At 50.3% G+C, this 20610-nt stretch overlaps 3 protein-coding genes across 9 annotated transcripts in view; 2 read left to right on the top strand and 1 right to left on the bottom strand.

Moving 5' to 3' along the window:
* The window catches only part of MTSS1 (MTSS I-BAR domain containing 1), a 151533-nt gene extending 137822 nt beyond the window's left edge, over positions 1-13711 (top strand). Inside the window, exons 9-16 of one of the 6 annotated variants that reach the window (XM_036263660.1) lie at positions 530-627; positions 3325-3535; positions 7068-7187; positions 8007-8201; positions 9316-9489; positions 9861-10023; positions 11377-11730; positions 11839-12337. In XM_036263660.1, the coding sequence (XP_036119553.1) occupies positions 530-627; positions 3325-3535; positions 7068-7187; positions 8007-8201; positions 9316-9489; positions 9861-10023; positions 11377-11730; positions 11839-12077 (1554 nt within the window). In that variant the 3' untranslated portion in view covers positions 12078-12337. Of the gene's footprint in view, positions 1-529; positions 628-3324; positions 3536-7067; positions 7188-8006; positions 8202-9315; positions 9490-9860; positions 10024-11376 lie in introns of all 6 variants that reach the window. The other 5 variants (XM_036263659.1, XM_036263658.1, XM_036263662.1 and 2 more) reach the window with 5 other exon arrangements.
* A 1376-nt stretch (positions 13712-15087) lies between these two features.
* On the bottom strand, positions 15088-19869 carry NDUFB9 (NADH:ubiquinone oxidoreductase subunit B9). Its single transcript, XM_036263757.1, has 4 exons — positions 19695-19869; positions 18644-18836; positions 17499-17612; positions 15088-15320 (listed from the first exon to the last, which is right to left on the bottom strand). The coding sequence occupies exons 1-4, from the start codon at positions 19793-19795 to the stop codon at positions 15189-15191; spliced, it is 540 nt and encodes a 179-aa protein (XP_036119650.1). The 5' UTR covers positions 19796-19869; the 3' UTR covers positions 15088-15188.
* Positions 19870-19874: 5 nt separating this feature from the next.
* TATDN1 (TatD DNase domain containing 1) overlaps positions 19875-20610 on the top strand; it is a 32879-nt gene continuing 32143 nt past the window's right edge. The window contains exon 1 of one of the 2 annotated variants that reach the window (XM_036263752.1): positions 19875-19951. In XM_036263752.1, coding sequence (XP_036119645.1) covers positions 19930-19951 — 22 coding nt within the window. In that variant the 5' untranslated portion in view covers positions 19875-19929. The remainder of the gene's footprint in view (positions 19952-20610) is intronic. The other variant, XM_036263751.1, reaches the window with a different exon arrangement.

The following is a 20610-nucleotide window of genomic DNA, read 5'->3' as shown; positions in this document are numbered from 1 at the left end:
GGAACAGAAGGTAGACCTCGTACTCAAGAAGTTCTTGGTCAAGTGAGGGAGACGAAGTAACTGTGAAAGGGTTGGTTTGCTCCTGATTCTGTCAGATCTGCACTATTGGGTCCTGGTCAAATGTGGGGCACCAGTGACCACTGAAGATCGAACAGCTAAACTGCAGTGTCTCCAAACCCAACCGGCACTGTCTTGTGCTGCCCAAGGGTGCACGTCCTGTCAGCTTGGCCTTGGTGTCAGCGGCTCTTGTGAACCGTTTACCTGTCCCTGTGAATCTCACCCCACCTCTTTTTTTACTGATATTTGAGCCCCGCTCCAAATTGGTTACAGTTTTGTTTGTCTCAGAAAAAGGATTATGACATTCATGGATTAGTAGTGTAGTTCTTTCATTTAAAAAAAAAAGTAACATTTTTTCTGTAATCCCCATCCCTTGATGATGTCAGCATTTTGATGTTGTGGGTTTTCATATTTGACAGCTAATGTTTCCCTTCTCAGCACCTTGCTTACTTACCTGGCTCTGTCTCCTTAGGTGATTTTGGACTTGAAAGGTTCTGATTACAGTTGGTCGTATCAGACGCCACCCTCTTCCCCCAGCACCACCATGTCCCGCAAGTCAAGTGTGTGCAGGTAAGTGAAGCCAGGTGACCCTGCTCGTAGGACAGGTCTTTATGCTCCAGCAGAGCAGCCTTCGCCTTCAGCAGGGCCCACGTCAGACAGGAAATGGCTATGTGATCGGCTCGAAGGACTCCGCAGGACTTTGGTCTCACTCTTTAGTCTCGGGCACAATTTTGGATCAGAAGCAAAACCCCATTAGGCCCAGATGAGTGGACGTAGCTTCCTTGCTTTCAGTTGCGTGTTGTCGAGATTTTCCCACTTAATGAAATCACATTTGATTTTCTTATTCCTGGGCAGACTGACCTGGCTGTTGTCAGAACAGGTGGAGGAAGTGACAGCGGCTTGTGCCCTCAGTTCCCTCCCCCGTTTTATCTGAGGGTTTCGTAAAGTAAATGGAATTCTTGCTCTGTTAACTACTGCCCACCACCACCACTGCCCTTGACAGTACTGTTCCTGACACGCAGAGCCCGCTGGCCGCGCTCCGCCATCTGCAGAACTGACTGGTAGCCGTGTTCTGTTAGAAAACCATGCTCGGCTTGCTGATCACGTCTGGTCTCCTTTCCACGAAGGATGGGGACTTGGTCGTGCATCACTTTCTCGTACACTCCACCTACAATTCTTGCTGTTTCAAAGCTGAGCGAATTCCACTTCCTAGGAATTAGCACCGAGAAGAAAGAGCAGGAGGGACCTGCCGAACCTGTGTGCGGTTATGTCTCTGTACACACCAATCAGTTGTTTGTTTTTGTTTTTTGTTTTTTTTATCCTCACCTGAGGACATTTTTCCATTTTTTGTACAGATAGAGTGGGAGGGAGAGAGAGGAAGAAAGAGAGAAGGAAACATCGATGTGAAAGGGACACATCGAGTGGCCGCCACCTGCACGACCAACCAGGGCCAGGGACAAACTGTTTGTTTGTTCTTAATCCTCACCCGAGGATATTTTTTCATTTATCTTCAGATAGAGTGGGAGGGAGAGAGAGAGAAATCAACTGGTTGTCTCCTGCGTGACCCCGACCAGGGCCGGGGACCAAACCGCAACCGAGGTATGTGATCTTGACCAGAATCGAACCCGAGACTCTGGTCCACGGGCTGACGCTCTAACTGCTGAGCCAAACCTGCCAGGGCCAATCGATTGTTTTGTTTGCCTTTCGGTAACTGAGAAAACTGTCTCCTCTGTGTAAAGCAGAGCTGCACACCTACCTTCCCTTTCCTACGGTGTCAGTTTCAGTAGAAATCACGATGCACAGACGTCGTCGGTGAGCTGGCTGGAGGGGTGGCATGGCTTCACTGTCAGTCCCCAAACGCCCTCATCTGACCGAGTGGGGAGGACAGCAGCACTCAGGACGACTGTTCCCAGCAGCAGTGGCTTCTCCCAGACACAGGATGTCTGTCGGAACTTCCACACCAGAGAGTCGCTGTGTGGAACAGCCCCACGGTCCTTGCCGTCCTCGCTGTCAGAGTTTGCAGTTTGCCAGGACTCTTTCAGGGCTGGGAGCAGAAACCACATGCTTTTAGACCACATACTTCTACAGCTGCCCTTTAACGTCAGTTCTGTTTGGTCCGAGGGACTTTGTTCAGTTTTCGTGATCTGAGTTAGTATACAGACCGGAGAGCACATTGCTTACGACTGGAAATGGAACACAGACAGCATACCCAAAGGGGTGTGTGGTGTTTCAACATCCTGTGTACGGTTTACTCTCAGGCATGCGGCTTGGCATGGATGCCTTCCGTCGCTGAAAGCCGCCTGCTTCTCGCCGGGGGTACTGTGAATGCCAGGCCCACAGACACTTTGACAGAGAGGCACCTGTGGTCAGGGTAAAAAAGCCGTTCATGAAAATATCAGCTTTTAATAAAAGGTCAAACACACAGACACAAACACACTGAGTAGATTTTCTGATGTTCTCGTTGGGGCCCTTGAACCAGGCTGTCTAGGATGAGATCACCTTGAGATGTCCCTTGACACCTGCACCGCCAAAGCCGTGGTGGGCTGGCGACCTTGGTCTCCTGGACCCAGATGGTCCAACCAAGGGCGACACTTGCACCTTCCATCCAGGTCATGCTGAAGCCGTCTGCTGGCGCCTGCCCATGAGATCCGCCTCGTCTCTTCGTGCCGGAGACACCAGGTCCCCTCGCTTTGGTGGCCAATGACCTGGCAGAATTGGGCAGGACTTTTTATTTTATTTTTTTTATCCTCACCCAAGGACATTTTTCCATTTTTTGTTCAGGTAGAGTGGGAGGGAGAGAGAGAGAGAGAGAAACATCGATGTGAAGGGACACATCGAGTGGCTGCCACTCGCACAACCGACCAGGGTCGGGGACAAACTGCAACCGAGGCACATGCCCTTAGCGGGAACCGAACCCGGGTCTCTCCGGACCGCAGGCCGACGCTCTAACCGCTGAACCAAACGGGCCAGGGCGGGCAGGACTTTTTAGAGTCACAGGCCTCGTGCTAAAGATGCCTCATTACACCGTCAGAGAACTAAGTTTTGGCTGTTGGTTTTTACCCCTTGGCTCATATGAAAACAAAAAACAAAAAACCTTTTGTTTACCAGCTTCATGATTCGGCGTTTCGGGGACACATCTTACTGCTTCTGCTGCTTCTGGAGGCAGAGAGCTGGTGACAGTAGATTGTGTCCCCGCTGTGCGCCCTGTTCTCCGCCCCCCCCGCCCCGCCCCCCCTGACCCGCCCGCCGCCCTCTGTCTGCCCGCAGCAGCCTGAACAGCGTGAACAGCAGCGACTCGCGCTCCAGCGGCTCGCACTCGCACTCCCCCAGCTCTCACTACCGCTGCCGCAGCTCCAACCTGGCCCAGCAGGCGCCCGTGCGGCTGTCCAGCGTGTCCTCCCACGACTCAGGATTCATATCCCAGGACGCCTTCCAGTCCAAGTCCCCGTCCCCAATGCCGCCAGAGGCCCCCAACCAGGTAAGGGTGCCCTTGGCTCCGGGAGCAGCCACCAGGCCTGGTGCCCAGACCGCCATCGACGGCTGGGACCACGGAAGGACCTTGGCTAGGACAGACCTCTGCCTTCCGACATGAGAAAACGGGTTTGATTTCTCAACTTGAGATGTGTTTTTCCCCAACGGGACAGCTGCTATAAGGTGGGCTTGCAGGCTGTGCTCACGGCGGTGACTCTGGGGAGTTCTCACACGTGGAGACAGACTCAGAGAGGTTTGGCTACTCTCTGGCATTCCTGCGGGTGCCTGGCTTAGCTTAACGCTGTAGTTCATGGGCATTGGCACAGTCGGGCCGCCCCTTCCCCCATCTCTGGTTCCCTCTGAGATTCCATCATGGGGCCCCGGAACCCGTCTTTGTCACCCTTGGTTTCCTTTTATCAGTTTATGTTGAGAATGAGGGTGACTCCTCACAGCCCTTGCAGCTGATTCTGTTGGCACTTTGCTTCTGGGAGAAGGAGCTGTTGAATCTCTTCAGCCACGTGGAGCTCGACCCAGCCCACCCAGCAGGTCCAGCTGGAGCCAAGGCAGGAGCTGGGCAGGCACCAGAACACCCTCCCCGGCGGCCCTCTTGGCCCCTGTCCCCTGGTGCATGTTTGGCCTCACACTTAGTAAGCAGTGCAGCACAGACACCAGAACGCGAGCGGCCAGTGCCCACATCTGCTGGGTGTGGTGGTTTCGAGCCTGTCCTGTCCATTTGGAGGCTGAACCAAAAGCAGCCTTTGGTCCGAGAGCCTGTGGACTCCGGAAGCCACGTGTTTGTCTCGTTTACCCAAGTTCCAGTGTGCCTGACAGCCCCTGGACATCCCCTGTGCGCCAGGCAGCGTCCCCATACATGAGTGTCCTGCATAGTCAGTCCTGCCAGCAACCGCACAGTGTTGTCACCCCAATTTTGTTGTGGAAACAGAGGCTCGGAGATGTAAGTGACCCGCCTGAGTGACCTGCGGGTCGAGGACCTGGGAAAAGGCTTTCTAACATCAAATCCAGATCCCTTTCTGCTCCATCTTGGTCATAAGGCGGCCTTGGGAGAGTTCGGGGAGCACTTTGGATAGAGGAAGTGCTGAGGTGTTGTGGGAACCTAGGCCAGGAGGCTACTTGCCCGATGTGTCTGACATGAACCGGGGCCTCTCGGCTCCCCACTCCTTTTGGCATTTTTCAGCGGTCCCAGGAGACCATGGCCTCTGCCTGCCTTCTTGGGAGAGAGACTCCACGTCAAACCGAGGTGCTCTGGGCCAAGAGCTGCAGCTTTAAGTCCTAGTGTGCTTGTCCCAGCTGGGTGCTTTGGCTTGCTCTCTGAGGTGCCACCCACCTGTCCCCGTCCATCGCCGCCCTGTGCAGCTCTGAACCACCCCTGTGTCTCCAAGCAGTGTGAATGATCGGCAGGAAAGCAGGATTTCGCGATTCCTGAAGGCTTTTCTGATGCGAGGCATAATTCTGTGTGTTTTTAATCCACTGACAAATTAACGTTGTCTTGCACCCTGACACCCTTTCCAAACAAAGAGGGCCGTGTGCCCCAGCCTGCCTGCAGAAGCTGCGAGTGTGGCTCAGGCTGACGTGAGTTTTCTGCTCCGCGGCGCTGGGGGAGAAGGTGGTGAGCTGGGACTTCTGAAACCTCAGGGCCAGTGCCGGGACGTGCTTGCTCGCAGCTTCGGGCTACTTTCAGTAAGCTCGGGTGCTGCAAAACGTAACAGGAAAATCCATTTTTTTAAAAAAGGACTACTGCTACTCTAAGGTAGAGGGGAAATTTAAGGAAATTGCACCAACCACATAGACCTGACGGCAGAAATGCTCTTTATCTGGGATGGCAGCAAGGGCGCAGACACCCATGTGACCTGCGCTCGGTCACATGGCAGGAACAGGTGTGGAGGGCAGAGTGTGTTCAGAGTTCCCCCGTTTCCCCCCACGCTGCTCTTTTCGAGTTGTGCCTTCACCCAGGTGTGCCCAGGAGTGGGCCTGGTTGTGGGGAGGATCTTGTCTGAGGGCCGCTGACTCTGTCAGCAAGGGGTTCTAGAGAAAAACTGAGCAGAAGTCAGAGGAGACGCGAACCTGCAGTCCTGGAGTGGTTTCCAGGTCCTTTTCAAGTTGAACATACTTGAATTAGAGGAGCCAAAATGAACAGTCCTGGTACATTACAGTAATAACTGACTCGTTTTTTATCCTCACCCATTTTTGCATTTATCTTCAGATGGAGCGGGAGGGAGAGAGGGAGGAAGAGAGAGAGAAACATTGATGTGAGAGAGACACATCCAGTGGTTGCTACCCCACAACCCTAACCGGGCCCGGGGACAAACTGCAACCCAGGTACGTGCCCTTAGTGGGAACCGAACCCAGGACTCTCTGGTCTGTGGGCCGACACTCTAACCACTGAGCCACACCGGCCAGGGTATAACTGACTTGCTTTACACTTGGTTAAGCGCTGTATACATAGACACACACCTACGTATAAAATCTCATTGTATCTTTTTTTTTTCTTTATTGATTTTAAAGGGGGAGGAAGGGAGAGGGAGAGAGAGATAGAAACATTGATGAGCGAGAACATCAATTGGCCGCCTTCTGCATGCCCCCCACTGGGGATCGGGCCCACAACCTGGGCATGTGCCCTGACCCGGAATCGATCCAGTGACCTCTTGGTGCCTGGGTCAACGCTCAACCACTGAGCCACATCGGCCGGATGAATCTCATTTTATCTTCATCGGTTAGATATTATTGATCCTCATTTTAAAGATGAAATGTGAGGTTTAGAAAGATTAAGCCCATGATTCCTTGACTGACAAGAGGCAGAAACGTAACTTAAATCTAAACCTCCAGGCTCTTCCTGGACTGCGCACGACAGGAGCTCGGGGAGCGGCGGCGTCCACCGTGTCTGTCGCCTGTGCTTGCTTCGGCTCCAGAGCCCTGCAGCGTGCGGTGCCTTCTGGTCCCTGCCCTTGCAGGATGGGAAACTAGCACTCCGTCCCTTTGCAGGAACCGTTCTTTCTTTGGAAGGGATGGATAGAAACGGGAGTCCTGCCTCCTAGACAGTGAATACAGGGACAGTTCTGGGGAAATAACTGTAGACCCCAGGGGGGCTGGGCTTATTTGAACAAATGGGATGAGCCAGAGATGGCAGCTAACAGTGAAAAAACCTAAAGCAAATACCTGGGTGGGCCCAACGCAGTACCCACGGGGACCCAGTTTCCATGGAGGAGATGGTCGTTGTCACTCATCCATCCAGGGATCTTGAGCACCTGCCAGTACAGGACTAGACACACACAAATCAGGGTCCTGGGGGTTACAGTCTGGTGGTCCAGACCTTAACAGCCTGTGTGGGTGCAGCTTTGGGGAAGAATAACCCTAACACTCTGCTTCTCTCATCCTTCCCTCTTCTGTGTGTACATGTCTGTCTCTGTGTGCGTGCTCTTCCCCGCCCCCACCTTTTATTTATTTTTTAATTTTACGGTTCCTTTTTGGTGGTGTGTGGTCTGGGTTCTGTGGTCCCCTCGTGTGGCCCCTCCCTGCTGCAGAACTCATCCAGCTCAGCCTCCTCGGAAGCCTCCGAAACCTGCCAGTCAGTGAGCGAGTGCAGCTCGCCCACCTCAGTCAGCTCAGGCTCCACCATGGGCGCCTGGGCCTCCGCAGAGAAGGTGACCGCCGGGGTCCCAGCCACGGAGGCCCCGCTTCTCCCCACCCCTCCCCTGCCCGCTGCTCATGTCGCAGGCGCTGGCCCCGGGAAACATCTGCACCAGGAGCTTGAGGACAGGGGGATGAGGCCGAGGGCGTGTACTTGAGGGGTGTCTGGCTCCTGAGCCACGGCCGTGAGCTCGTCCTGAGGGAGAATGAGGCTATGGGGGAACTCAGAGGTGTGAAGGCTTCTTCCCAGAACAGTGTCTGTGCTCATCCACCCCCCCTCCTCCTCCTGAGCACCCCACCTACTGTGACCTCCATGGCACCATACCGTTGGACGTGACATTTCACTGCGTCAGAGGCTGTGTGCTTTTCCGCTTTTTAGTTTACAAACCGCCCCCATTCACCCCAATTTGGAATCTGCTTCTGAACAGTGTGAGTTCAGAAACCTAGCATGAACAGATTCAGTTGAAGATGCTTTAGAATTTTTAAATGTGCAAAATGAGGTGAGCACCTCGAAAAGATGTTTTGTTAGTTCAAAAGCCATCAAGAATGTTACAGATGCAGGACGCCGATCAGTTTCCAAACTCTTCTCAGATACAGATGAAACCTTTCCTCCACTGAATACTCACAGTGTGTCAAGTAAATAATGCGCGTCCTTTGCACCCGGTCCTCCTCTCCGGCATCCGGGGCCGTCCACGAGCAGCAGGGCCCATTGATTGTTCATAAACGTTCAGGTCTTCCCCGCCATTGAATGTCAATGCCATCTTGTATCTCCACACTCGTCCTGTTATATTAATTTTTTTTTCCTTTCCCCCCCTTTTTTGTTTTGTTTCCAGTTGTCTAACGGGTTTTCTCACTATAGTTTATCAAGTGAGTCCCATGTGGGGCCCATGGGGGCAAGCCTTTTCCCTCATTGCCTGCCTGCCTCCCGCCTGCTCCCTCGGGTCACCTCTGTCCACCTTCCAGACTACGCTCATTATTACACCATTGGGCCCGGCATGTTCCCGTCATCTCAGATCCCTAGCTGGAAGGTTTGTGTCTCTCCTCCCTCCTCCCCTCTCTCCTCCTCTCCCCTCATTGCCTCTGTGCTCACCTCCTTCTGTCCCACCATCCTCACCCTGATGACCCCTCTCCCTCTTCCTTCACACTCTGCCTTCCTCTCCATAACACCTCTCCCTGAGTAAATTCCCACCAGGAGAGCCACAGAGCAGCAGGCAGCTTTGAGATAGAACTTTCCACCAGGAGCAGAGATGAGAGGCTCCCGTTACTAAACATTAATTAACCCCCATTGGATAGCAGACACAGATGTGACTTTGCAGGGACCTCAGTTCCAAGTTCAAAGTCCCAGTTATGCCCTGCTGGGGCCACTTGAGAGTGTCACCATGAGGCCCTTATTGGGTCATGGTAATAGCACCAGAACCCAAATATGTTTTGGCTTATGTTTTATCTTAAAAGTACACACAGATTTGATTTTTTAGTCTCAATTGTTTTATATTAAAAAGTGTGCTTTAATATAAAAACAAAAGTCCATTTGATGCCCAGAGGATATTTTGTCTTATTTTGAGAGGAGGTCCCTAATTTGAATAGTAGGCCCCTAGGCGGCCAGCATTTTGAACAGGTTTTAACTTCATCCCCAACAAGTGGTGTGGATCCCTCAGACTCCTTAGAAACCTTCCACCTGACCCCAGGTGCCTTCTTTTTGTATGTGAGGACCTCAAAGGACACAGCCCGAAGGGCCCTTTGGGGTCTAGTTTTCCCCAAGTGGAGGTTCAGCCTCAGCTGCAGTGGCTGCAGTTCCTTTAGTGCCCCCTGGTGGCCACTCCATTGAAACGAAGTCATTTGGGAGAGCAGGTTCCTTCAAACATCAGAAGGGAGGGTCTGGTCCCTGGCTGGTGCCATCAGACACCTTAGACAGTTGGTGAGCTGTTGTTGAGAACTTTTGTTTGGGAAGATATGAGGTAACCAGGGGGTCCCCAAAGGGTTTTCCACTCTAGAGCTGGGTGAGGGATAGAAGGGGCCTGCTGACCTGTCCCAGCCTGAGCTTCCCTAAGGGGACCAGCTGCCTTCTGTGGGCAGCTCTGGAAGGTCCGCAGCCCTCCAAATGGAAGCAGAGGCCCTGGTACCTGACTACATTGTTCTACTTAGGACTGGGCCAAGCCAGGGCCTTATGATCAGCCTTTGGTGAACACCCTACAGCGTCGCAAAGAGAAGCGGGAGCCGGACCCGAGCGGAGGAGGCCCCACTGCTGCAGGTGGCCCGCCTGCAGCTGCCGAGGAGGCTCAGAGACCACGGAGCATGACCGTGTCAGCTGCCGCCAGGGTGACGCTCTTGTTCTCTATCGCCTGTTGGGCCCCTCTAGACCTGGCTGGTGGCCACATGCTGACAACTGGGGCCAACTTGCCTTGCAGCTGGAGGGACCTGAGCCCCTTCCCCCCACTCCCTGCTCCCCAGTGTTTGGAAGGCCCCCAGGGAAAAGCCTCGTATGGGAATCAGACTCATTCAACTTTCTAGAGCCTGGGTAGGACCCAAGCAAGTTCATAGCCCATGGGCCCATAGACAGGTGGTGTTCACAGGCACAGACCAGGAGTAATATCCAGGTCCCACTCGAAGAGGTGTGGGGAGAGGCCCTGGGGATATAGACAGGGGATTCATGGCCCTGGTGGCTTGTCTGTCTCTGCTCCAACCTGTAGCCTGGTGAGGAGATGGAGGCTTGTGAGGAACTGGCCCTGGCCCTGTCGCGGGGCCTCCAGCTGGACACCCAGAGGAGCAGCCGGGACTCGCTGCAGTGCTCCAGCGGCTACAGCACCCAGACGACCACCCCGTGCTGCTCGGAGGACACCATTCCCTCCCAAGGTACGAGGTGGCTGGGCTTTCCTTCTGGCTTCCAGAGCAGTGCCTGGTGAGGAAAAGGGGTGGTCCTCCCGCTAGGCGGACACAGAAGGGTGGGGAGTCCTCTGAACCACAGCCAAAGCCTCTGCTACCAGACCGGCCTCAGAGCCATTGCGTCATCTTGGGATGGCTGTGGAGAGCTGGTCTGTCGCGGTCGGGTAGCTGCTGTAAGGAAGTGACTGGGTTGCTGCCACTTCTGATTTCCACTGTCATGGTGCTGGATAGTTCCCAGTCAGATGCTCTTCATGATGACATCACGTGTGTTTTGGTTCTTGATTTTTCCCATTCAGTGCTCACAACCACATTTTACATACACGGAAACTGAGCCTCTGTAACTTGCCCAAATTCACACAACTAGGAAGAAGCAGAGCTGGAGCTTGAACCTAAGGTCTTTTAGAGTCTGAAGCCCAAACTGTTAACCTATTCCAGCCAAACCCTCTCATCAGCCATGCCTCTCTCACCCCACCCCTACAGCACACCCAAGCCAACAAGAAGGCATCTTAACAACGAGAGTGGGCTGAGAGTTCTCAAAGCCCTAAGAGGAATTTGCTGTTCAGGGACATGGGCAGTGTCTGGAGACATTTTGGGTTGTCACACTGGAGAGGGTGCTACGGGCCTCTAGTAGACCGCCAGGGATGCTGCTAAACGTCCTGTAATACACAGCACACCCCCTTACCCACCTACAGTGCAGGATTTATCTGGTCCACAGTGGCAGTAGTGCTGCCATTCAGAAACCTGCTCTAATCCGAAGCTTCCCCCACCACACGAGTCCATTTGCTGAGAGGAGGAGAGCACACTTCAGTGATAGAACCTACCTTGTGCCTGTTTTCAGGGATTCATTGCCAGCACCTCCATTTATTCCGTAGCTCTCGCCTAACGAGTTAATTATGACGGAGATGGTAGGGTCTCAGAGAGTCTGTTAGGGGTTTGTTTCTCATGTTGAGATCTGGACTGGAAGTTTGTGGAAGTTCTCTGTCCACCCCTCCTTCTTCCCAGACATGTTGCGGGGGGGGGGGGGGGTAGCTCTGCCTTAGCCTGCCAGTTTTACAGTTGTCACCTCTCCACCATACTTGAGTGTGTGCCTGCCATGCCCAGCACGCACTGGGTGCCGTGGGTTACATCAGTGAACAGAATGAAAGTCCCTGCCAAGGAGTCCTTACGTGTCCAGTTTCGAAGGACAGCACATAAGCCTGGGGGAGGCTTGGGGACAGGACTGTGGCTAGTACCTTGCCTCCTATACCTTTTGTCCTCCCAACACACAAAAATCAGAAAGCAAAGCTGCTGCCTTGGAGATTTCTAATCAGGTCCTATCATCAGTTTCAGATTATGATTATTTCTCAGTAAGCGGTGACCAGGAGGCAGAGCAGCAGGAGTTTGACAAATCCTCCACCATTCCGAGAAACAGTGACATCAGCCAGTCCTACCGACGGATGTTCCAAGCCAAGCGTCCAGCCTCAACTGCTGGCCTCCCCACCACCCTGGGACCTGCCATGGTCACCCCAGGGGTTGCAACCATCCGACGGACCCCTTCCACCAAGCCTTCTGTCCGCCGGGGGACCATTGGAGCTGGTCCCATCCCCATCAAGACACCTGTGATCCCTGTGAAGACCCCAACCGTCCCAGACCTCCCTGGGGTGTTGCCAGCCACTCCAGATGGGCCAGAGGAGCGGGGTGAGCACAGCCCTGAGTCGCCGTCTGTGGGTGAGGGCCCCCAGGGTGTCACCAGCATGCCCTCCTCACTGTGGAGTGGCCAAGCCTCCATCAACCCTCCTCTTCCAGGCCCAAAGCCAAGTATCCCCGAGGAGCACAGACAGGCGATTCCAGAAAGCGAGGCCGAAGACCAGGAAAGGGAGCCCTCCAGTGCTGCTGCCTCCCTAGGCCAGATCCCAGAGAGCGACCCTGCAGACCTGAGCCCGAGAGAGAGCCCGCAGGGAGAAGACATGCTGAACGCCATCCGCAGGGGTGTGAAACTGAAGAAGACCATGACAAATGACCGCTCCGCCCCTCGCTTCTCTTAGGCTCACAACACCATTGCCAGTGGGGAATGAACTGTTCAATTCATAAAACCTAATTTGTCTTGATCCATTCCAATCTATAACCACACAAAAGATTTTGTAGGCAACTCAGAATACAGCTCTTTTGAAAGTACTTGACACCTTTAGATAAGAATTAAAAGCAACATATGTAACTGACATAATCTTGATCTTTTAAGTTGTAAATACTGACAACTTTCTTTCTGCACATTTTAACCTTAGTTTTCCTTTTGATTTTTCTGAAGGTGCCAAATTCCATTTAACTTTTTTACAAGTCTTTGTAAAATTTTAAATGCATAAAGGGGGTGGGGGGGTCAGGGCAGGGGGAGGTCAGGGCAGGGGAACCACAAAGTAGTTAATTTCAGAAAAAAAGGGGTAACTTTTTCTCTCTTTTTTTTTCCTGCAAGCTTTTGTAGATGCATCGTAGTAGTCTGGCCTAGAGGCAAATTCAAGTTATTTTAGTGTACAAACAAAATGGTAAGGGGTAAATCTTCATTTAAATATACTATGTTCTGAATGAGCAAAGCATAGTAAGAGTTGAGCAATATTCAGATTGAAGTGAACCTGGAGAGGGTAGACTGTTGGGATTGGGGGGAGGGCCATGGGAGGGGCACTGTGAACATAGCCAACCCGTCACATTTAAGAGTAGCCTCGTAGGTTGAATTTCTAGTAGCTTCATGGTTAATGCATCCGAATAAGCCATACTGGATTGCGGTGTTTGTTTCTGTACGGTGGTTAAGGACTTCTTCTCTCCCACGACTCCTCTGCACTGCACACAGCACCCACCTCCAATCCTGTGCATGCTCCTGCCCTGGGCAGACAGAGACTCCTCCACTTTAGCTACTCGTCTGTTATCCCACTTTCATCGAATCCAGACACATCCAAATGGGTAAGGCAGTTTCAAAAATGGGAAAACGTTTAAACACGATAGCAGGGAATTCTTAGATATAGCAAATGCCTTTCACTTAACTGTGCCCAGCAGGCTGGGTGCATTGTAAAGCCCAAATATTTTGAAAAAAACTAGAGCGGATTTAACAAGAGTAACCAGCTTAGAGTCCAGCAACTTGCCAATGTGTTTACCAATCCGGGGGCTTGTTTTTCTTAATTGGCTTTATACTAAACAATGAAGAGAGGAGGATTTATTTATTGTCACTGGGAATCTGACCACTAGACTGTACCTTTTTTTTGTATTCTAGGTAATGTTTTTTGGAATGGATTTATGTCTTTTCTTCTTTAAGTGAAAGTTAAATGCCCATCCCCTAAAGCCAACAGGGATTTGTAGATTCAGAGGGACAATGTTTGGAGAACATAAACATGAACAAGCAAGCAGTCCCCTTAGCAGTTGGGTCAGTTGAAAGTGTTCCTTTGTGATAGAAATTGTCAAGGGTGATAGGAGCTCGGTGGGTCCCACAGACCCTGCAGATTTCTGTTGGTTCATATCTTCAATTACATAATCTTATGCTTTAATACATAACTGCATTGGATGTGAGAGTAACGTACCTGTATAGTCATTAATTCTATATATTAACATTTAACACTGCTGTGATTGCTCAAGGACATTTTATGTTATGGCTTTAAAGCAAAGGCATGATTATTAGAAACTATTTAAGCTTTTTTTTTTCTTTGAAAAACAAGCTCCTTTTACAGAATATAAGCAACAGTAGTGCCTGTGGTTTAGCCCACCAATCTTGATGATTAAAAAGTAGCTGATGCATTGTGCATATGATGCTTGAGATGGTTTTTGCAAAAGCAGAAATCACTGCAAGGTAATTACAATAGATAAAAGTGATATTTTAAACCTTTGAAATAAATGGATGTAACTGTACCTTCGTACAGCTTTTCACTTGTTTAGTTTTTAAACGTTAGTATCATCTGAAGAAATTTAATATAAAATGTTGCCAAATTCAATGTAGAAAGAATGTGACGAAACACCTTGGGTAGTCCTGTTGTGTTTTTGCATATTGTAAAAGCAGTGTCACAGCTACAAATAAAGAAATCGTTTCTAAAGGTAAATTATTGTGGTTTAGTTTAGTTTGTATTGAGAGTTGACCTCTCCCTGTGCAGTTTTTTGTTCTAAACTTGTATAAATAACAATTGTGTATTGTGTTTTCCTTCTATCTTGTAACAATTGCTTCAGCCTACATTATAAATAAAGAACCACTAGGAAAAAAAAAAAGTCCTGTATTTCAAGTCTTATTAAAATTCAATTAGTCTTCATCACATGTCGGAAGATGGACTGAGACTCAGACTAAACTTACTTAGAAAACCAACAAAACATTATTTTTTTGATGATTTTGGGGCCTAAGAACACTAGTTGCCTGAACTAATTACTTGAATGTAGTTCCAATGCACTGTCAAGCACTAGAGGTAGCTGGGTTTGGTCCACCGCTTTTAGAATGGTCTACCTTTTTAAGAAACCTCCTCAAATGTCTCAAGAGTTCTGAAGGTGGTACCCTCACCTTGAGTCTCAGACCACCCTGGCTATGGTGAGGAAGCAGAGCTGGAAAACTGCCTCCAAAACAGGTGTCACCAAAACAGTTTCAACCCAGATTGGACCCTTTAACCCCACCCAAACTTTCACTCCTGAGAGGACCCCATACATTCAGGCTTATTTTTTGAATGTGTGCTTCTTAGAGAAAGTTGTCCTTTAATCAAAACTAAAATTGCCTCAGTAGAATCTTTAGAAAACCAAGACAATACCTTAAATCCTTATTATTAGCATACTTTCTCTTAGCTTCATGTTCCTTCCAGACATGGGAGCTAATTAAGCCTTCAACTAGAGTCGGTTCAGCCCAGTCTTCAGAGTAAATCTTGTATCTGGTTCTGTTCTAGTTTCCCTCAGAGAGAGCATGTGCTATCAGTATGACTTAATGGGGAAGAAAAGAACACATATGACTGACTGCATTTCAAATACTTTTCTTTCTATGCACAACTGTTAAGAAAACTGGTAAGACAGGCACAGTCCCCTGGCGCCACGTCACTCCTCAGACAGAAGAACACGGCAGTCATACCTTGTTGTTTTTATTAGGGCAAGTGTGTATTTTCTGTAACGCCTTCCACTTGCAAGCACGACTGGTGAGGTGTCTTCCTCTGTCTCTATGCAGGCCGCTCCCGGGGCCTGGTCACAAAATGCCACCACAGTGGGGGCAAATCACCTTCCTTTCGGGCGGGGGGCAAAGCTTCAGTGGTGGGACCACCAGCTGGGGTTTCTGCCTGCAGCTGCTTAACCTGGAAGGGTCAAGGAAGGAATGATGAGAAAAGGAACTGAATGGACTGCACCAGCTACTACAGTGATGTGTCAGCTGTCCCTGCCGTCTGTCACATCACACACTATCCGATCCTCGTTACTGGAGTGTTGTTTATACATACCTGCACTATTTGATACCCCGTGTTCTCAAAGCTTTTCCCATTCTTAAAACAGCAAAGCCTAAAAAACCCCTCACATCCCACCTTATTAACAAAAACCATGACAATTACTATTCCAATTCCCTGGTTATGGTCCCCCAACATTTACCCCTCCCCACCACAAAAATGGATTTTTGTGTCTCAGCTAAGTGTTCTCCAAAAGCACCATTAAGAAATCTCAATTCATATATATTAGGGGTATTCATTTTAAAGACCCTCTGCACAACAGCAATCAGGACAAAACATAACACGAAATCACAGGTAAAAATGTGCTCAGTTCTGCCTGATACTGCCCAACTACCCCCAGTTCCAGGGATCTCCAAAACTATCACGATCGCAACAGAGGAGGAAACTTAGAGACCCACTTTTCAGATCAATGGCTTTCTGAAGCTTCCTCCGGAAAGATCCATTCTGGATTGTAGTTAACTCAAGCCTCCAGCACATGAGTTTGTTTAATAATGTGGAAGAGATGATAGCAAGAGGAAGAAGGTTTCTGCGGAGGAGAGGAGGTTATCACAGTGATCAGCTGCAATATGAACCTCCTGCTCTCCCTGAATCAACAACACACCTCCGGTTTCCAAATGCTGAGACAAACACCTCGTGCATGCTTGGGATCCCATGCTTCTCAAAACCTTCCTCCTCCACCTTTCCATCTCTCAACATTATCGACTTCTCTCTAGCCCCAAATCTTCCAATCAGCCTATACTCGCCATTATTTCTCATCTTAGGAGATAATATTAGAAAATATTTAGCCTCCAGTCACTGTTGTGAGCAAAACTTGTTAAGATTATCTCTCCTCCTCATCTTCTCTTCCTCACTGTCTGCTTACTGTTACCAGTGTCGTTAAATCCTGCAGGAAAGGCTCCAGTCAAGACCACTAATGCCATTCCTGCAGCCAAACTCTCTGGACATCATTCCAGTCCTCACTCTGTTCCACCTTTTAGCAACTTTCAGTAAAGATGACTTGGCCCTGGCCACTGCCGAAACAGTTTCTCCTGGACTCTGTGTCACACCCTCCTGACTGCCCTCCCTTGCTGGATGCTCCTCAGTCTCCTGTTCCTGACCTCTATAAGTAGGTGCTCCCGCAACTTTTCTTCTCTCTCTAGTCTCCCATAAGGATTTCATCCATTTCAGTGACTTTGAAAACAACTGTTAGCTCACAGATTTCTATTTCAAGATCAAACCTCTCCTTTGAGGTCCAGATTCCTAAATTCAATGTCATCCACTGACATCTGCACATAATGTCTCACAAGATTCTCAAATTTAACATTCTTACATTTAATACACTTAAAACTGACACTTGAATGTCCCCCCCAGCCCCTGCTTCCCCTCTACCACACATCTTCCCTATCTCAATAAACACCATCAGCAAACTCCAGGTGTTAAAGCTTAAAACCTGGAAGTCATTCTTGAGTCCTCACTGTCCCTCCCTGCCCCATCGCCCACCCCCATCCAATCGAGCTCCATATACCTCCAAACCACCTCATGAATCTACTTCCGGCCATATTAACTGCATCCACCTCAGTGCTGGCTGCCATAATCTTTTGACTAAACTGCAATAACCTCAAAATTGGTCTCCCCACTCCTCACCTTATTCCCTCCAACACATCCTTCACACTACAGCAAGCCTGAGCTTTGAAAACGTAAAGTAGACATCATAAGATGACTGAAAGATGCCCAAGGCACTGGTGGAGAGGAAGGTTAAGGGATAACGGCATAGCAAGAAGGTTAATTAAGGCAAAAGACTATGGAGGAAAAGAAAGGGAGAAGCAAAATTAGAGACCAGAAAACCCAAAAGACCAGGAAACACAGTGTAACCAATTTGGAAGATGGTTGTAAATGTTACATTTAACACATTTGGAAACAAAATATATCTGAAAGGCAAGGGGCCAGAGTATCTGTCATAACTCTGGATTTCCTCAGTGGAGGACAAAACCGGAGCTCCTTCCAGGTGTTGACCGCATGGACCAAGCTATATGGCAAAATGCAGCTAAGACTCACCTCTCTATCCCAGCTTTCCCTCCGCAGTTTCTTCCACTGCTCTCTCTTGGCAAAGTAATCAGGATACATTGCCTTCTCAGAAGGATGCCAGTCATCTAGGCACCACTCAGGAACCTGTCAGGAGAGGAAATCATGATGTCATTACACAAGGTATATTTGCATACCACTGACAGGTCCTGCATAAAAGACAAAACTCAAGATGCATTTTTATAACCACTGCAAGTATCAGACTGTTTCTGACACCAAGCAATGAATAGCAGAAGACAGCAGGGACCCATATAAAGGAGAATACCTTTGAGTGAGACAGCCTGGGGCTGAGAGACAGCAAGGTCAGTTCAGAAAGAAGTGGCATCGTTCCTCCCCTAGCTAAGTTCTCTAAATATCCAGTGGAAATGTCACCTAGAACTTCTCAGAAATAGTAAGCACCAATCCAAATGCGTTTACCTTAAGGTCCAAAAATGAGTTATTTACCAAGTTATTTAGCACTGTGCTTCGCCAGAAAGAAACTACAAGCTGGATTTAAGAATTTTTTTTAAATCCTCACCCAAGGACATTATTATCATTATTATTATTACTTGCATTTATTTTCAGACAGAGTGGGAGGGAGAGAGGGGGGAAGAGAGAGAGAGAACCGTCAATGTGAGAGAGACACCCACACGACCCCAACTAGGGCCAGGGACAAACTGCAACAGAGGTACGTGCCCTTAGTGGGAACCGAACTCAGGACTCTCTGGTCCTCAGGCCAATGCTCTAACCACTGAGCAAAACCGTGCAGGGCAAGAATTTTTTAACTGATATTTTTTAGAGAGAGAGGAACATCAATTAAGAGGGTAGCATTGATTAGCTGCCTCCTTCATGCCCCCTACGGGGTATAGAGCCAGCAACCTGGGTGTGTACCCTCACTGGGAATCAAACCTTAACCTTTTAGTCCAGGGGACAATGCCCAACCAACTGAGCCACACCGGCCAGGAGAGGCTGTATTTAGAAAGAAAAGTGTAATGTCATCTAGGAGAAAACTGACACCTGAAGAAAAGTATCCACAATAGTCAGGAAAGAAATCTAGTTGGCCCTAAAAGAGTAACTTCAGAATTGGAGAAACAAAGTCCACCTCTCAGAAAGCAGTCGCCCATGTTGCCCTCACCTACCTTGTAACACTCGTATCTCTCATAGGAGGTGCCCCCGGGAGAGTCAGGGAAAATATATGGCTGAGGATGCTGACAGTGCCAGAATTCTTCCTCTGCCTCCCTCAGCAGCTGGGTGGCCTTCACCATATCCTTTTCATTCTTATGTTCGTCAAACCGAGCTCTCATCAAACAAGCAAAGTACCGGTATTTGTCCCTTAAACCAAAATGATTTTGGAGATTAGAAATGTTATCTACCCGTCCTTTTCCATCGTTTTGAGGTTTCCCCCAGAAGCTCTTCTTCTCCTGGGATGAGGTTTTCGCATTGTGATAAGGAAGTGGAGGCCTGGCATTCACACGTTGGGGTAGTACCTCACCTTGCACTGCACCGAGGTCACCAAAATGTCTATCTTTTAAGTCTATGTTCAAGACTATTCTCAGCTGGATAGAGAAGAAACTGCGTGGGAGGTGAAAAAGTATGTGGGATGTGAAGGTAGTGGAAAAGGACTAGATGAAGCTAAAAAGAAGAAAGGTGATGGGAAGCTGGAGAGTGATGATGCTTGGGTCTCAGACACCTGAGTTTTAATCCTGGCTCGGCCACTTACCCGCTAGAACGCCTAGAGCAAGTTACTCTCCACGCCTCTAGTTCCTCATCTGTAAAACAAACCTAACAGTCCCTAACTCCCAGCGCTGTCGTCAAGACCTAAGCAGATAATGCACATATTATTACTGTTAACATTCGGGTCGAGGTCATGCAGCCAGCGCTGGAAGCGTGACCACTGCAGTTTTAGGCACTTCCCTTGACTTCACTGAACCGTCATGCAATCCTCCGTGCTGGATCCTGCGCCCTGAACAGAAAACGGAGGCTCGGGCCGGAGAAGCAACGCTTCGAGGTCTCGCAGCCATGGGCCACAAGGTCGGCCTTGAGCGCGGGTCTATGGGCGGGCTCTGCGGGGCGCAGGGCCCCCTTGCCACTCCGTCCCCGAAGTCCTTGGGACTCCCGCTCCCCCGGGGACTCCGCCTCCGTGGGGCTCCCCAGAGTCAACTCCCCACGCCCTGGGCCCCCCTCTCCCACCTGTGGATGCACCACGACTCCAGGTGGCGCAGCGCTCGCTTATACAGCCGCAACACCTTCTGCTGGTGCGTCAGGTAGCCCACCGGCGCCGAGAACGCCATGACGGCCGGCTCACCTTCAGCCGCCGCTGGGCCTGCCGGGAAACGGAAGGCCGGCGGCCAGGGGGCGGGGCGCCGGAAGGGCGGGGCGAGCGGAGCCATTTCCGCTTCCGCCAGGAGACTCCGGCTCCGCAGTCATGAGTCGCTTCAAGTTCGTGGGTAAGGAAATTGTTTTGCGGTCCTTGGGTTCTTGGACCGTCCGGGGGCGAGACGCCGCGGCCGGAAGGCCCGGGGTGCGGCGTCTGGCGTTTTCGGAGGTTGCGAGGACTCAGTGGAAGAGGGCGCCCGAGGCTTCTGGGCGCCGGCCTGCTTGGTTCTCGGTGCAGGTGCTGGCTTCGTGGCCTGATTCTTTTTGAAATTTGTGAAAGTTCCCGAGTGGTACGGTTTTGATTTGTGCTCCTTTTAACGTGTGTGTTATATTCGGTAAAAAGAAAAATGGAAGCATAACTACTAAAAAACAAAAGAGGCCAGTCGCTGTGTTCCTCTCCATCCAACCCACGTGCACCTGCCGCCACTTCCCCGCTCCTGGCCGCAGGAACCGGGGGGGGGGGGGGTGACAGTATTTACTGCCAGGCACTTGGGGAAATCTGGGGGACGCTGCGAGAGCTGGGATTGGGACTCCAGTGTCCTGTGGAGCTTAGTTTTACTGAGTCTGGAGTGGAACTTCTTGGCTAGTTGTCTTGTGGATTGGTCTGTTGGCTGCGTGGGGGTGGCTAACCTGTTTTCAAACATGAGGCCTGTCCCTTTGTATCCTAGGGCATGGTGGCAGTGATATGACATGATTCACTGAGCCTAAATTGTCAGGTGTCATTTTGGAG

This window comes from Molossus molossus, unplaced genomic scaffold (genome assembly GCF_014108415.1).
Source record: "Molossus molossus isolate mMolMol1 unplaced genomic scaffold, mMolMol1.p scaffold_m16_p_16, whole genome shotgun sequence".
Taxonomy (NCBI): Eukaryota; Metazoa; Chordata; class Mammalia; order Chiroptera; family Molossidae; genus Molossus; species Molossus molossus.
This window is presented reverse-complemented; position numbering and strand designations above follow the sequence as displayed.

Excerpts from the sequence above, each read along its gene's own strand:
- NDUFB9 (XM_036263757.1), bottom strand. The coding sequence starts at position 19,795 with ATGGCGTTCTCGGCGCCGGTGGGCTACCTGACGCACCAGCAGAAGGTG. Across the intron at positions 18,837-19,694 it reads GAGTCGTGGTGCATCCACAG|GGACAAATACCGGTACTTTG; the intron begins GTGGGAGAGGGG and ends TTTTGGTTTAAG. Across the intron at positions 17,613-18,643 it reads AGAGATACGAGTGTTACAAG|GTTCCTGAGTGGTGCCTAGA; the intron begins GTAGGTGAGGGC and ends CTCTCCTGACAG.